Genomic DNA, 16,014 nt, shown 5'->3' with positions numbered 1-16,014 from the left:
CATCCAGATTTGGATTTTCCATGATTTCCATAAATCACTCCACGCAAATGCTGGGATGGCTCCTTTCAAGAGGCATGGTGGATTTCCTTCCTCATCCTTAACACAACCTGAGCTTGTGCTCCATCTCTACAGCTCTACTGACATCGACGTTGAGAAGAAAAGAAAGACAAGGAGATGACAGCTACTGTTTAACATGAGGAGGTGAAAAGAAAGGACAGAGAAAAAGCTTTCATTGCTCTAAATATCTCCAGAGGGTAATCCACATTTTTGTGACCATAATAGAAAACCAAACAAATAAAGAAAAACCATGTAAAAATATAATAAGGAAATTACTATTCTTTTCAGTCACAAAAATAAATCAATTGTAGTTTTTACTGAAACGCAATCACTAAAATGTCAAAATGTCATCAAATGAAGCTAGAAAAAGCTTTTTCCTTTCAGATGCTAACAAAAATACCAATGAATAAGAGGCAACAGTCAGTTTTAATACTCATACATTTATATTTAAGGTATATAGGGTGCCATAGGAAAGCCACTTTTCATTGTATAAATTTAAGAGTATGAGTAGGCATCTAGAATCCCTGATGAAAAAGGATGGAGCAAGAGTAGACAATTATGAATCTGCATTGTTGATATCTTTCTTGTTCTGTTCTGTAGCTCATTATGGGATCTTAGAACCCAGAAGAGCCATGCTTTGTTGATTAATAGCCCTGTATTCTCCAATATTCTTCTATGTATTTCAGTATGAAGGAACTTTTGTGCAAGTCTGCTGCCATCTACAAGCAACAGTAATCTCTGGCTTTTATTGCACCACTACCTTTCAGCTTGGTAGCTGTAACCTGTGGCCAAGCAAACAGAAAGTTGTAACCACATTCTCACACAAGATACTGTAAAGAGGCTATTCTGATATGTTGGAGGCCTCCACCCTGGTCCTAGAGCAAGACTAGTAACCATACATCCAGTCCCCATTGCTATTGGTAGGGCTGGAACACTGTTGAAACAGCATGGTTTGGAGGCCTGGCCATTTCAGTGGTTATCTGAATTATACCATGTCCAAGCCTGGCAGTGTGCCATTTTTGTGGCCTATGTGATGAGGATTGATGTCCTGTCACAACAGGCCAGGGTTGAGTGGCCAAAACTACTACCTGCCCAAGCTATACAGTGCCTGTCATCATGCACAGCCAGTTCTGAGAGGTACTCCATGACAGTTGTTGACCAGATACAGCTCATCCAGCCTACTGCTAGTAGATACTGCCTCCACTAGCCATGGGGATACAGGCTGTGCCTACTCCTAGTGCTGCTGTGAGCTGAACTTGTGCCATTCAGCAGGGGGCCGTCTGCTGGCTGACTTCTGGTTGCCTTGCATGCACACACTGTGCTACTACCGGACTGCATCCATAGGCAGCTGGTGCTGTATCCTACAGTGGATTCTTTGCTTCACCACTGTGTTTGGATGTTCCCTGTACTGGGCCCACCCAGGCTGTTAGTTGCTCATGCCTCTGGTCCAAATGACATGACCAGCTTACTATAGAACCTGTTGTTATTGTATGCCTGCCGACTACTTGGGCTGACACAGCACTACACTCGATAAGGTGCTGACAGTGCTTTGTAGCAGCTGCTGCCTGCTTCACTTATTGTTTCCTCACTACTTCGCTTGGCAACTCCATGAGCTGGCCACCTCCTGAGGCCTGTGCTGAGCTAAGTACACACAACTGCCCAAGAGCAGCCTATTCTGCTGTGTGCTACAGCAGTAAGATGACATTTTGGCTGCTGTACTGATTGTAATAAATAAATTCATTATTGTTTCCTCACTACTTCTACTAAAGCTCTTCACCTGGTTCTACATACCTGCTATCCTGCCAAGCATCCTGCATTGTCATTTCAACGTGCAATGAGGTCAATAAATGCTCAAGCCATTCTGACTCAACTGCACTCTTATTCTACATGAGAGAGATGATTCTGACTACAGCATCTCTTAGAGTGTTGAAGAAGAAGACATGTTTTAAGCTTAAATTGGCTTATGTTGGTAAATTTTTTACTATTTACAATTTTGTACTGAAGAATTTTTTTTGTATCTTTTAGCTGTTGTGTACAAAAAAATGAGTGCCATATGATAATCATAATAATTTTTAGAGATTTTAAGTTGAAAGTCCATTCCAGTAAACAGTTTCAGTCTATAAAGAAATTTTATTAAAGTATACACTTTGCAGCAGAGTGAAATTTTTATTTGGGAAACAATCTGTGCTGGTGTTAACTCCTTCTGTACTGCATCCTGCCTCCCAGAGGTGCCTTTTGTTATGGAATGATAACTGAAACAACTGCTCAATTTCAGTTAAATTAATGAAAAGATAGATAGAAAACAAATATGAAAAGTTGTGAGCCACTTATAATAAGATAATCAGAAGGTAATGACATTACTGATTACTGTCTTCCCATTCCTTGATTGTCTGTCTGTACATCTTACTTACAACAGTTATCATTTTAACAGATGCTCAGTATAGAAGTTTTACTGTATATATAACATGCAATAGTTACAAATATAAACTGAAAGCATTTTTGCATAAGCAAGAGTATATGAAGTACTTGCACTTTATGCAGAAATTTCTGCTTTTTTGTGGTGATTAATTGGTATGATCTGCTGAAGTACACTGCAAGAAATTTTCTCAATTTTGGCTAAATGTAGAACTGGCTCACTCTGGATCCCAAGATGAAGGATGGTGAGAATCATCAGTTCTTTAATGCCATGTTCTCTCTACATGTTTCAGTGATTATCTTAAAAGCACAGATGATGAGTAAAACTTAATCCTCAAGGAAGTGAGGTACAGGGAAGTTCACTGGTGTGGTATATAAGAATTCCATATATTTGAGTTAAGTGAGTGTTCAAGATGCAATTCTTTGTTTATAAGGCAATGTTTTAAAATATCAGTATCTCTGCTATAGATTGAAGTAACAGATGCAAATACCAAGAAATGTGTGTGCAAGTAAATGTTTCAGATTGTTGTTGCTATCTTGTTTGTTTTTGTACCAGAAAAAGTGACAGAGAGATAGATATTAAAGATTTTTCTTTTAAGCTATAACTGCAGTGTATCTTCAGCACACATATTTCTGATTAGGTTAGTTGTGTAACTGAAACTAAGAACAGTAGAAACAAAGCAGGGTCCAAAACAACAAACCTCAGAGCTGGGCCCTAAAAAACAATATCTGTGCAAGTTCCAATGAAGCAAAAGCTAATATTAACAGGTCTGAGATGGAATGGGATCACTGGGTGATAAATCCAGAGAATTTCAAATTCATATGTGGTTTGCACCTGGAAATAAGAGAGAGAGAGACAAAGCAAACATTTTGCACTGAAGAGCCAAAGAAACTGGTATACCAGCCTAATATCATGTAGAGCCCCTGTAAGCATGCAGAAGTGCTGCAACATGATGTGGCATGGACTCGACTAATATCTGAAGTAGTGCTGAAGGGAACTGACACCATTAATCCTGCAGGGCTGACCATAAACCCGTAAGAGTATGAGTGGTTGGAGATCTCCCCTGAAGAGCATGTTGCAAGGCATTCCAGATATACTCAATGGTGGCCAGCGGAAGTGTTTAACTCAGAAGAGTGTTCCTGGAGATACTCTGGATGTGTGGGGTAATTCCAGCATTGTCCTGCTGGAACAGCCGAAGTCCATTAGCTATCGGAATGCACATTGAACATGATGCAGGTGATCAGACAGGATGCTTACGTACATGTCACCTGTCAGAGTTGTATCTAAACATTTCAGGGGTCCCATATCACTCCAACTGCACACACCCCACACCGTTACAGAGCCTCCACCAGCTTGAACTGTCCCCTGCTGAAATGGTGGGTCCATGTATTCATGAGGTTGTCACCATGCCTGTACATGTCCATCTGCTCAATACAATTTGAAACGATACTTGTTCAACCAGGCAACATGTTTCCAGGCATCAACAGTCCAATGTCAGTGTTGACAGGCCCAGGTGAGGTGTAAGGCTTTGTGTCATGCTGTCCTCAAGGGTACACGGTGGGCCTTCAGCTCCAAAAGCCCATATTGATGATGTTTTGTTGAATGGTTCACACACTGACACTTATTGATGGCCCAGTATTGATATCTGCAGCAATTTGCAGAAGGGTTGCACTTCTGTCATGCTGAATTATTCTCTTCAGTTGTCATTGGTCCTGTTCTTACAGGATCTTTCTCCAGCTACAGCAATGTTGGAGATTGGGAAAATCCCTACTTCATTGCTACCTCGGAAATGCTGTGTCCCATCGCTCATGCACCAACTATAACATGACATTAAAGCTCACTTAAATCTTGATAAACTGCCATTGTAGCAGCAGTAACTGATTGAACAACTGTACCAGACACTTGTTGTTTTACATAGGTGTTGCTGACTGCAGTGCTGCACTCTTCCAGTTTACATATCTCTGTATTTGAATATGCATGGCTATACCAGTTTCTTTGGTGTTCAGTGTTCATGTTTTGTGGCTTTGCATTCACTTGTCCTAATGAAAGAATGTGACTGAATGCCTTGCAAGGCAGGAGCACAGCATTTAAGAGTGCATATTATCATATTTAGTAAGCCTTGTGTTCATGCACTTGTCTATCTAACCAAACCTCACTGTTTGTGCATTTTTAGAAGTGGAAACAGACTGTATTGTACTTGAATGGGTACATCACCTCTTCAATTTCCATCAGAAGATATTGATGTTGATGTCTTCAGTCCAAAGAATGGTTTGATACTGCTTTCCATTCTAGTACATGATATGTAAGACTCTTCATCTCTGAATAACTAGTGTAACATGTGGGGAAGCAAGTGAGTGTTCCTTCCAGCCACCACCAGTTTTTAGACGCACAGTCGATTGTTCTGTCTATTGTTCATGCTGAGTGCATCTCAGTGACATCACAGCCTGTTGTGATGTCATATTAGAGCTGATAAAGAAGCTTGTGTAGCAAAAATAATGTTACCATTGTATAGAGTGTACCAAGGAAGCAAGTTTGCAAAATTTCTTAAAAATTAATCACATACTTTGCAGATACCAGTGTTTTTATGAGTTATGGCCACTAAGGAATGACAGTAGAGAGCTGTGACTCAACAGTACTGTGTATTTCATATACAGCAAGCAGCCTCCATGTCCATGGAGAAATATCTTTCAATTTGACCCAGGTATTCTAAAATTGATAATTTCACCAAATGCTGTGAAAATTGTTTAGATTAACTAAACTATGTTTTAATCCATCAGTATAGGTATTTTGCTGTTCAGGTGTGTGGTTTTGGAGCAATTTAAAGTATTACTCTGGCCAAAATGATGTCTTTATGAGTTTTTTAAGAGCTCACAGCTAACAGTGCCACATCTTTAACAAATTCCTGTGTCTTTGTTTTGCAGATTATCCTTGAATGTTAAAAAAAATTATAAATCAAAATAGAGATCCAACTTGGAATGCTATGACTGATCTATTTGTTCAGATGGTCCAAATTTTGCTGATGGTGAAAGCAGCCACTAGTGAGTTACAGGTAGTTCTCCCATTTGCCACCCACTCTGCAGGCAAAAGCTGCACTCCTCAATGAACAAAAGTCAGCTGAAACCAGTCATTGTGGCACAAGGATGCCATCATTGTGCTAGTCTGCACTCTGCCTCAGAAACCATGTTGTGTGTGAAGTTAGAAGATTTTTCAACATGATAGATGGTAGGCTTAGGAAGAATCTACCCACTTGAGTTGCTGAAGCACTGTAAATGTTATTAACTGTTTCTCATATAACGTCAACATGCCTAGGGAACAAGTTCTTTTCATTTTAAGGAACTTTAACTGAATTTTATGTTTTCAAGAAGGAAAAGCTATTAAATGAATTTTCCTGAGATAACTTGCAACTTCTCAGTTAGTTTATAAAGCTACAGTGAGTGTGGGCTCTGAATGTCAATCGTGATGGAAGAACTCTGTTGTTTTATTGTAGAAACAACTGCTGTAAAGAACTTGATCACTATAAATTTTTGAAGAGTTTGTGTCACAGAATGTATCTAGTCATCTACAGAGTGTTTTAATAATTCAGTTGTTGCCTCTTTACCTCCATCTCATAGCTGTGATGGAGAGTTGTTTTTCAAGGAAAACACCTGCAGGTAGTCACTGCTTTTTCCAGTAATTTTCATGTGACAATACCGTTTTTTGGAGCTGCTTCTGTAGAGTGAAATGGAGAGTTCATATCATCATAATTAACAGCGACTGACAACAGAACCATACACATCCCTACCCTACATTCACTTGATTGTGCTTACTGTAGTCAAGCCTTGATCTCCCTCAACAATTATTTCCGACTCTTCCATCTCTTGCCAGGTCGATTTTTCCTTGATGCCTTAGGATGTGTCACATCAACTGATTCTGCACCTACAGCTACATGACTACTCTGCATTTCACATGTAAGTGCCTAGCAGAGGGTTCATCAAAGCACTTTCACTCTAGTTCTCTGCTGTTCCACTCTCAAATTGTGATGTCCTCTGTCAGTCCATTCTATCTGATAAGGATCCCATACTGAATAGCATTACTCTAGCAGAGGACTTAAAAGTGTAATGTAGGCAGTCTCTTTAGTAGGCATGTTGCATCCCCAAGTGAGGTGGCACAGTGGTTAGCACACTGGCCTCGCATTTGGGAGGATGATGGTTCAAATCTGCATCCAGCCATCCTCACTTAGGTTTTCTGTGATTTCCTTAAATTGCTTCAGGCAAATGCCTGGATGGTTCCTTTGAATCAACCGACCAACCATGTTGCATTGATTGGCAACTCCATGGAGTGTCCTGTGCACCACGACCAGATAATGGATGTACTTAGAAGGAGAGACAGCATTGGTAGTGTTTTTTTTTTTTTTTTGTTTTTTTTTTTTTTTTTTTTATTAACCGCAAAATCGATTTTCGGTCACTTAGTGACCATCCTCAGTGCTGTAATATACAATTTAAATTGGTAGGCACTGGTGTCAACAACTTAAAGTGATCACATAAACTAATGTGCCAGAGTTTATGTGATCGCTCTAAGCTTGTTGACACCAGTGCCTACCAATTTAAATTGTATATTACAGCACTGAGGATGGTCACTAAGTGACCGAAAATCGATTTTGTGGTTAATAAAACAAAAAAACAAAAAAAATACGACCAATGCTGTCTCTCCTTCTAAGTATAGCCATGTTGCATCTTGAAACTTCCTGGAAAATTAAAACTATGTGCCGGACCGAGACTCGAACTCAGGACCTTTGCCTTTCACAGGCAAGTGCTCTACAAACTGAGCTACCCAAGCTTGGGTAGCTCAGTTGGTAGAGCACTTGCCCGCGAAAGGCAAAGGTCCCAAGTTCGAGTCTCGGTCTGGCACACAGTTTTAATTTGCAGAGTGAAAATCTCATTATGTTGCATCTTGTAAGTGTTCTGTCAATAAAATGCAGTCTTTGATTGTTTTCTTCCCCATAGTAGTATCTATGTGATCACACCAATATAAGCTGTTTGTAATTGTAATTTCTTGGTATTTAATTGAATTGGTAGCCTTTAGATTTGTGTGAGTTATCATGTTACCAAAATTTAACAGACTCCTTTTGGTGCTCATGAGGATGATCTCACACTTTTCATTATTTAGAGTCAGTTCCCACTTTTACATTATACAGATATCTTGTCTAAATCATTTTCCAATTGGTCTTGATCTTCTGATAGCTTTACAACATGGAAAATTATAGCATCATCTGCAAAAAGTCTAAGATGGCTGCTCACATTGTCTGTTAAATCATTAAATGATGCTCCCCAAGGAATTGTTACAGTCCTCTGCTCTTTCTAATCTATACAAAATTAATATAGATTAGAAACAGCAGAGGGCTGTGACATTTCCTTGGAGAGTGCCAGATATCACTTCTCTTTTACTCAAAGACTTTCTGTCAATTACTATGAATTGCATCCATTGTGACAGGAAATCAGAAACCCAGCATACAACTGAGACGATACTACATAGGCACACAACTTGATTATAAGGTGCTTGTGAGGAATGGTGTCAAAAGCTTTTTGGAAATCCAGAAACATTGAATCAATTTTAGTTCCCTGTTCATAGCACTCATTACTTTGTTTGAACAAAGAGCTGTTTTTCTTTTTTTTTTCCAAAGAATTGTATTTTTGAACTCATGGTGCCTATTTGTCAGTATATTGTTTTCTTTGACATAATTCACAATGTTTGAACAAAATCCTACAGTAAATCGACATTAGTGGTACAGGTGTGGATTACTCCTATTTCTTTTCTTTAGTATTGGTGTCACCTGTGCCACTTTACAATCTTTAGGTACATATCTTTTGTCAAGCAAGTGGTTGTAAGATATCTAGTGGTTCTTTATTTCAATTCTGGAATATTTACTTTGTCTCCTTTGGTGAAGGAACTTTGGGTAACTGTATTTAGTAACTCCGCTTTTTTGGCTCTACCGTAGGTAACATTACCATCACTAGAATGAAATTTTCTCTCTACAGCGGAGTATGCGCTGATATGAAACTTCCTGAAAGATTAAAACTGTGTGCCGGACCGAGACTCGAACTCGGGACCTTTGCCTTTCGCGGGCAAGTGCTCTACCAACTGAGCTAACCAAGCAAGATTCACGCTCCTTCCTCACAGCTTTATTGTACTGGCGGAATTAAAGCTGTGAGAATGGGGCATGAATTGTGCTTGGGTAGCTGAGTTGGTAGAGCACTTCCCCACAACAGGCAAAGGTCCGGAGTTCGAGTCTCAGTGCGGCACACAGTTTTAATCTTCCAGGAAGTTTCAACATTACCATCACTATTTGGCAGTGAAGGTATTGATTGCGTCTTGCCACAAGTGCACTTTACATATGACCACAATCTCTTTGGATTTTCTGTCAGATTTTGAGAGAGAGTTCCATTGTGTAAACTATTAAAAGCATCTCACATTGAAGTTTGCCCTAAATTTCAAGCTCTCTAAAACTTTGCAAATGTAAGGTATTTGCATTCTTTCAAATTTTGCATGCTTTTTCATTGCTTCTGGTAGTGTCCTCAGTTGTCTTGTGTACCGTGGTGGGTTAGTTCTGTCACTTATTAATTTATTTGATATAAATCTCTCAATTTTGCCAGTACTATTTCTTTGAATTCAGGCCACATCTGGTCTATGCTTACATAGTTAGTTCAGAAGTAGTGGAGGCTGCCTATTAGGAAGGCATGAAGCAAATTTTTATCGTCTTTTTTAAATAGATATATTTTGCATTTATCTATAGTGGGTTTGGATGTGGGTTATTTAGTCTCAATACAATGACCTTGTGTTCACTAACACTGTATTCATCACAATACTCCCCATTTTTGGGATTATTTGTTGCTAGGAAGTTGAGTATGTTTTTGCAAACATATACAATGCAAGAGGGCTCCCAAAATAATTGTTCAAACTAACTGTACTAAGTACTACTGAATTTAGGATGGACAGTGTACTTAACTAAATGGCTACATACCATAAAGGTACAGCTAATTGATTCGAGAAACTGTCATTGTGTTTAGTGTCAACCCTTATCAGGTTAGAACAATGTGGTATTACATATTGCTGTTATACTTGATCCAGCCACCAACCACACAGCAGAGTGCTGCAGGTTGCTGCCCTGCCAAGGTACCTGCAATTAGATCACAGCACATCATGCCTGCAGCAGCCATTGCTGTATCTGGTGATGCTACATTTGCTGGATACAGTGCTGCTGTCACCAGCACTAGCTGGCCTCTGAGAGCCATGTGGCATTATCACAATTTCCTGGTATTCTTGCACCAGATGGATTTATAGGATGCCACCCAGATGTTCGCCAGTCAGTTGACAATGGCAACTCATAGCTGCAGTTCTCTGGGCCAAGAGCCAACTGCACAAGCAGTCCCACAGTCAGAGCTCCAGTCATCAGAACATAGCACCAGCTAGCTGGAGCCTACAACCTCACGTACTGCATCCAGACCACCAAGTCTTTGTGAGTACTGCAGCCACAGACTGTGCCAACATAGGACATTTCCTGAACACATAAGTCTACTGAATTTAAGATGAACAGTGTACTTAATTCAGTGGCTACGTACCATAAACGTGCAGCTCATAGATTCAAGAAACAGTCATTGTGTTTAGTGTCAACTCTTATCTGGTCAGAACAATCTTAAGTGGTGTTACTTTGGAAGCTGTTTGCTGTTATATTTGCATAAGGTACTGTGTAATAAAGTTCGATTGTTCTTTTAGGTATCTAGGCAAATCTATCATTGTAGCGCACACCTCCTATGCATAGTCTTCAACAGATTCCTTGTTTTAGTCATTTTTTACCATAAATTACATTTCTCTGGGATTCAGTTCGGTACCTCTTTATTAATTATGCAGTCTACTCATCTAATCTTCAACACTGAAAGATATTATTTCCAATTTTCAAAATTGAATGAAGTTCATAATCTTTATGCTTAATAAGGAATGTATCTGCTACAGATTATCATAAAATGTCTTTATGGAATGACTGAGATACCTGAAGTGTTCTGTCTTGTTTAGTTTCATAAAATGTCTCAGTAATCTGGATAAGAATACTGCCACACTGTTTATCCTTTGTGTGAAGTCCCTTCCTGAAGTTGCTGAATATAATTGATTATGATACATTAAGATTGATCACAGCTGTTTGCAAAACTGTCTCTATTTGCAACTGGTATGTAGAGGTTGATAAACAATCATTTACACTTTGATGGGAGCGCCTCATTGTACAAAATTGACAGAGGGTAATGCCATCCATCTGCTTGTGGAACATTTCTTTAAAAATATTCATGTGCAAAGATTAAACCTTTGTTTAGTCTCCATATTTAAATGTTTACAGAACATATTATTTTTTGAGAACCATGATCCCACCATATATGAGTTAAATTATTTTATCTATGTATTTTAGCATTTGTTATTGTGAATAGTATAGGTGAGAAAAGTTTGTTAATGGTGAGATATATGACTGACAATGTAATTGCTGTGTACTGAGCAAAAGGTACACAACAAATATTGTGAGAGACAGCCATCACAAAGGCACAACCACTCACATGGCATCTCCATATGGTGCTCACAAATGATTAACTTCTGTCTGCTTCCATGCCACTTCCTCTGGCACATTGTGTGTCTACCAATAGTGGGGACAGCCAATAGGGAATGCTGTCAACTGTGGACAATTTTGCTTTCACTTTGTACTGCCCAACATGGAATTTTCCACCAACAGGCACCAAAACATAATACACTGCAGACAACTAGACAGTTCTGCAACAGCAATTACCCAGCACCATTCCATGCCTGCAGTTTGCTCAGCACAGTACTCTCAAGACTACCTCCTGAGGTAGCAGTTGCTATTGACAGAGAACTACGCCAGTAACATTGTGTCTGCAGACATTACTATCATTGAAACTTAAAATACCATAGACTTCAAAGAGAGAACATTTTTAGTTAGATATCACTGTATTAGGTTTAGGACATCAAGCACCACACATCAAAGTAAGTACTATTTTGTCACATACTCTTAATAAATGTCATTTGTTGCCTCTTATTTTGTTGCCATACCTCTGTTATAGAGCACTCTATCACACCAGTACTTAATAATCTTAGCATGCAGTGGCAAGGAACCATAGCAGGAAAACATTTTTCTGCTACCATTAATGTTTAGGCTGAATTAATACTACTATTCAGTTTCTACATTCACAACAATAATGAACTCGTAAGCATTTCCAGTTAACTGACTGAACAGCTCTGTGATCCTAACATTGAGAAGCAATGAGACCACTGGAGTCATGCTTTAAATGGGGATGCTTTTTTTTCCTTACGTCATAATGATAAACTGAGACTGAAAATTAAAGAAGTATAGAAACATTTTCATGCATATTTTAAGATAATTTTTTCAGCTTGCTTAGAAGGGAAATTCCCCATCGCACTCCCCTCAGGTTTAGTGGTAAGATGGCCCATCAAAACCTGAACACAAATCAAGCATTAAAACAGCAAGGAGATGTACTGCACTGTGAAAAAAGAACCAAAATCCTCTGTGCCCGCGGTGGCTCAGATGGATAGAGCGTCTGCCATGTAAGCAGGAGATCCCGGGTTCGAGTCCCGGTCGGGGCACACATTTTCAACATGTCCCCAACGAAGTGTATCAACGCCTGCTTGCAGCTAGGGTGTTCATTTAATTATCATTTCAATTCTAGCAAAGCTGCATGGTCATATATAGTCAAAATAGAAGCAGTGAACAGTCCAAGCTCAAGATGTACAACCTCAAGTGATTTGGAAGAACCATGCATTGTGGCTTTGTGATCATGGTTTTGGACTGCAAAATGGGAGATCTGTGTTCAAATCTCCCTCATGCTATATTTTTTTTCACAAAATTATGACCTGTCTGTCCAGTCATTGATGAGTCCATTCTCTTTGTGCAGTCCTGGCAATTGACAAACTATATATTAGTTATAGAATATGAGTCATGTGCTAAGAATATATTACTGTCATAGGTAAATGGGATGAATAGTGAGAGCAGGTGAGATGGCACATAAATCTCTCACACATATGAAAACAACAAATAAATGAGCATGAACTATGTTACAGCAAAGGAATTCAAGAGCCAAAACTTTCAAAACAGAATGCAAGAGTCATAATATGTGGTACTTGAGTAGGAAAAATAGGAGATACATGTGTGTAGAGGTCCATTCCTTACAGCTCGCCATCACAAATGGATGGCATGAGGGAGATTTGAACATGGATCTTCCCTTTGGCAGTCCAACACTGTGATCACATGGCTCTTTAAATTCACTCAAGGTTGCACATCCTGAGCTTGGACTGTTCACTGCTTCTATTTTGCTTCTTTCTTCACAGTTTGGTACACCTTTATTCTGTTTTCATGCTTGATCTTTGACCACTTTTTGTTGCGTTATTTGCTGGGCCAACTTACCACTAAATCTGAGGGGGGGTGATGTGGAATTCCCCTTGTTAGATCCAGGAAGGAGGGAATAAAGGTCAGATTTTGGTATTTCATCATCAACTATTTCCTTATACAAACCAAACTCACTTACTTAGAGACGAATGAGCAAAAGCGCCATCCAGGGCCAATTCTAGGAACAATTTTTGCATTTGCATGAAGTGATTTAGAGAAACTAAGGAAAATGAACATAAATATGATGAGACAGATAAACTCAACTTCTGTTTAATTTAAGTGTTATGTTATAAACACTGTGCCACCTCACAGAGACAGTCCAGTGTCTACACAATGCAACACCATGTAAGGTAGGACAGTGCTGGACATTCAAGCAGCAAATGTATGGTCCAGAAACTTCTGATGTTAAACATTTAATATCTCTAATTCAAGATCATTTTATTGTGTCATTATTTAAATCAGAATTTCACTTAAGGAAAAATCAGAGTTATTATAATTTTGTAATATGGAAAAAGTAATTGTCAATTCATATTAAAATAATGTGAATAAATCTCAGATAAATACCCTGTGTACATGGAGAATCCTCTTTTGGATAATTCTTCATCTGGTTGTATGGTTGGGCTCAGGTAATGGTATACATTATTGTCCTTCTGCTGCAGTTTTTCGAACCTCTTCATTAACCTGCAAGTAAAAATATACTGAAACTCAAAATCAGATACTGGATTTGGTTTCACATGAACAAGTGTATTTTTCTTCCAGTTATGAAATCAGACAGTGTAGTGACCCTTCAATCCAGTAGTTAGAACAGTCAACATATAAATACATTAAAAGGCCCATCCAATGGATATAACTGTTGCACAAAATTAGATACCATATTTAAAACATTTTAAGGTCTAATTATTGAGTCAGCACACTAATATTTTCAAGAATCAGCAGCCGAAAACCTGACATTGTTTAATGGAGTAATAATATAATTTTGTGACCATGTAACCCTCTCACAAATTAAATGTGGTCAATATTTTATTGAGGTAGCCCCTGTTTTTACAGCTATAGAGAAATATAATGAATGTTAGCAAATAAAATGGATCAATATTATTTTTAAAAAATACAATAAATTAATACAACACATTGGAGAAAGTTATTCTTTGCAGTAGAAATTTAAATGTAACTAACAAACAAACAAGAATGAATAGGATTTAAAAACATTTGACTTCAGCGTTTTAAAAATATGATTAGCATGGATTAAAATAAAAAGAAAAATATGAAAAAATCTTGAACACTTGGTGCTCTGCAGCTTTCAGACATTTACTAAAAGACATCTTTAATACACTAAAAATGTTTTATTTGCCAAAACTGGATTTGGAGTTTGTATCTCATCCTCAGTGGCATTTGATACAGAGGTATGAACAACTGTGTGTGCATCAATTTCTACAAAATGATAACTGTGCATATATAGCAGTAATATAAGTCTACTTACATTATACACTTCTACAGTTAATGTGACAGGATCTGAAATATGTCCTAGAACATAGTATACGCTTTGCCATGTACATTACTGCTATCAAATTTTAGGCAGTTATAATTCTTGATAATGTTTGTCACAACTGTCATAAGACATAATCTCACATATAAATGATCTTGGAAATAACAAAAGGCAGCTAATGTAGACTCCTTGACCAGTCAGTTCCACTTTTACTCTATATGACAGTTATGTGAAATATTATCGAGATTGTCACTGCATAATATTTGATAGCAGTTATGTACATGAATATTGTGTACTGTGTTATAGGACATATCTCAGATCCTGTTGTATGAACTGACAAACATGTCATTGCAACAAAATGCATAATGTACGTAGACTTAATGTTCCTGCTACATACATACAGTTATCATTTTGTGGAAATTGACGCACATGCAATTGTATCAGATGCCACTGAGGATGGGTTATAAACACAAAGACCAGTTCTGACAAATAGCTGGCCGGGGTGGCCGAGCGGTTCTAGGTGCTACAGTCTGGAACCGCGCGACCGCTACGGTAGAATGTTCGAATCCTGCCTCGGGCATGGGTGTGTGTGATGCCCTTAGGTTAGTTAGGTTTAAGTAGTTCTAAGTTCTAGGGGACTGATGACCTCAGAAGTTAAGTCCCATAGTGCTCAGAGCCATTTGAACCATAGTTCTGACAAATAAAGCATTTCTAGTGCAGCTCATGTACAGAAGATGTCCTTTAATAAAACTATGAAAGCTTAAACTGAAAGTAAATAGTTGTTCAGAACACATTGTTTTGTGGGAGATGTTCCAGACAGATCTTATGGAAAACTAAGCAATTAAAAGCAACAAACTGGATATTAAGTAATATGAAGATAATGACACAGTGTGTGAAAAGGGTCTATCACCAGTGAAAGAGGTTGGGCTGATAAAAATGAGATGGTGGTGGGTGGGAGTTGATACAAGATGAAATCAACTGACATAGTTACAAGTCAACAGATGTGGTATAGGTTAACAAGTTAAGTAACACAATATTTCTTTCAGATTTTGTCTGTATTCTTGTATTCTAAACTTACTGTTTTTAATATTGACCTGCTTGTGTTATTAGCTTTACTCTTTACTCTCCATAGTTCAAAATGGCCCTAGAGGAACTATAAAATTAGCAGAAATAATGCAACTATGAAATGATTCACCTTTATATTGGTATACAGATACTTTTTATGGGAAAATAGTAATAGGCCTTATTTCACTATGCACTCTGGTTTATAAAATACTAAGGTAAACCTGTCATCAATAAAAATATTGGTTTGAATTCTAAATTACATTATTAGGCACAATCCTATTGGAGATAGTATTTCCTTGCTTTCCTCTGGCCTTTGAACTGACTTCTTCTGCCAGTTACTAGGATACATATAGTTTAATGTGTACTATGTACCATAGTAGGGGAAAAAGGATAAAGTGGCCAGGTTGGGAAAAAAGGCCACTGCTTACTTGACTTCTTCAGCAGTGATGCTTCCTCCTGAAAAGTGGCCAAACTCGGTGTAATAGACACCATTAGTGCTGTCAGTGACATTGACAGAGGAAGCTTGCACAGTTACCATTCTGTGAAAATGGTTCGTTTTTT

The 16,014-nt window shown here is 38.3% G+C and overlaps 1 protein-coding gene and 1 non-coding gene across 3 annotated transcripts in view; one reads left to right on the top strand and one right to left on the bottom strand.

The window, feature by feature from the left end:
• Positions 1 to 16,014, bottom strand: part of LOC126248044 (uncharacterized) — a 557,758-nt gene that overhangs the window by 501,401 nt on the left and 40,343 nt on the right. For both annotated transcript variants that reach the window (XR_007545407.1, XM_049948673.1), the window contains exon 3: positions 13,470 to 13,586. Coding sequence is in view for 1 of the 2 variants with exons in the window: in XM_049948673.1 (XP_049804630.1) it covers positions 13,470 to 13,586 (117 nt within the window). In the remaining variant the exon portion in view is untranslated. The remainder of the gene's footprint in view (positions 1 to 13,469; positions 13,587 to 16,014) is intronic.
• Trnat-ugu (transfer RNA threonine (anticodon UGU)) lies at positions 12,032 to 12,106 on the top strand. The gene has a single exon. It is a non-coding gene; the product is annotated as a tRNA-Thr (tRNA).

The sequence above is a fragment of the Schistocerca nitens genome, chromosome 3, assembly GCF_023898315.1.
Source record: "Schistocerca nitens isolate TAMUIC-IGC-003100 chromosome 3, iqSchNite1.1, whole genome shotgun sequence".
Taxonomy (NCBI): domain Eukaryota; kingdom Metazoa; phylum Arthropoda; class Insecta; order Orthoptera; family Acrididae; genus Schistocerca; species Schistocerca nitens.
This window is presented reverse-complemented; position numbering and strand designations above follow the sequence as displayed.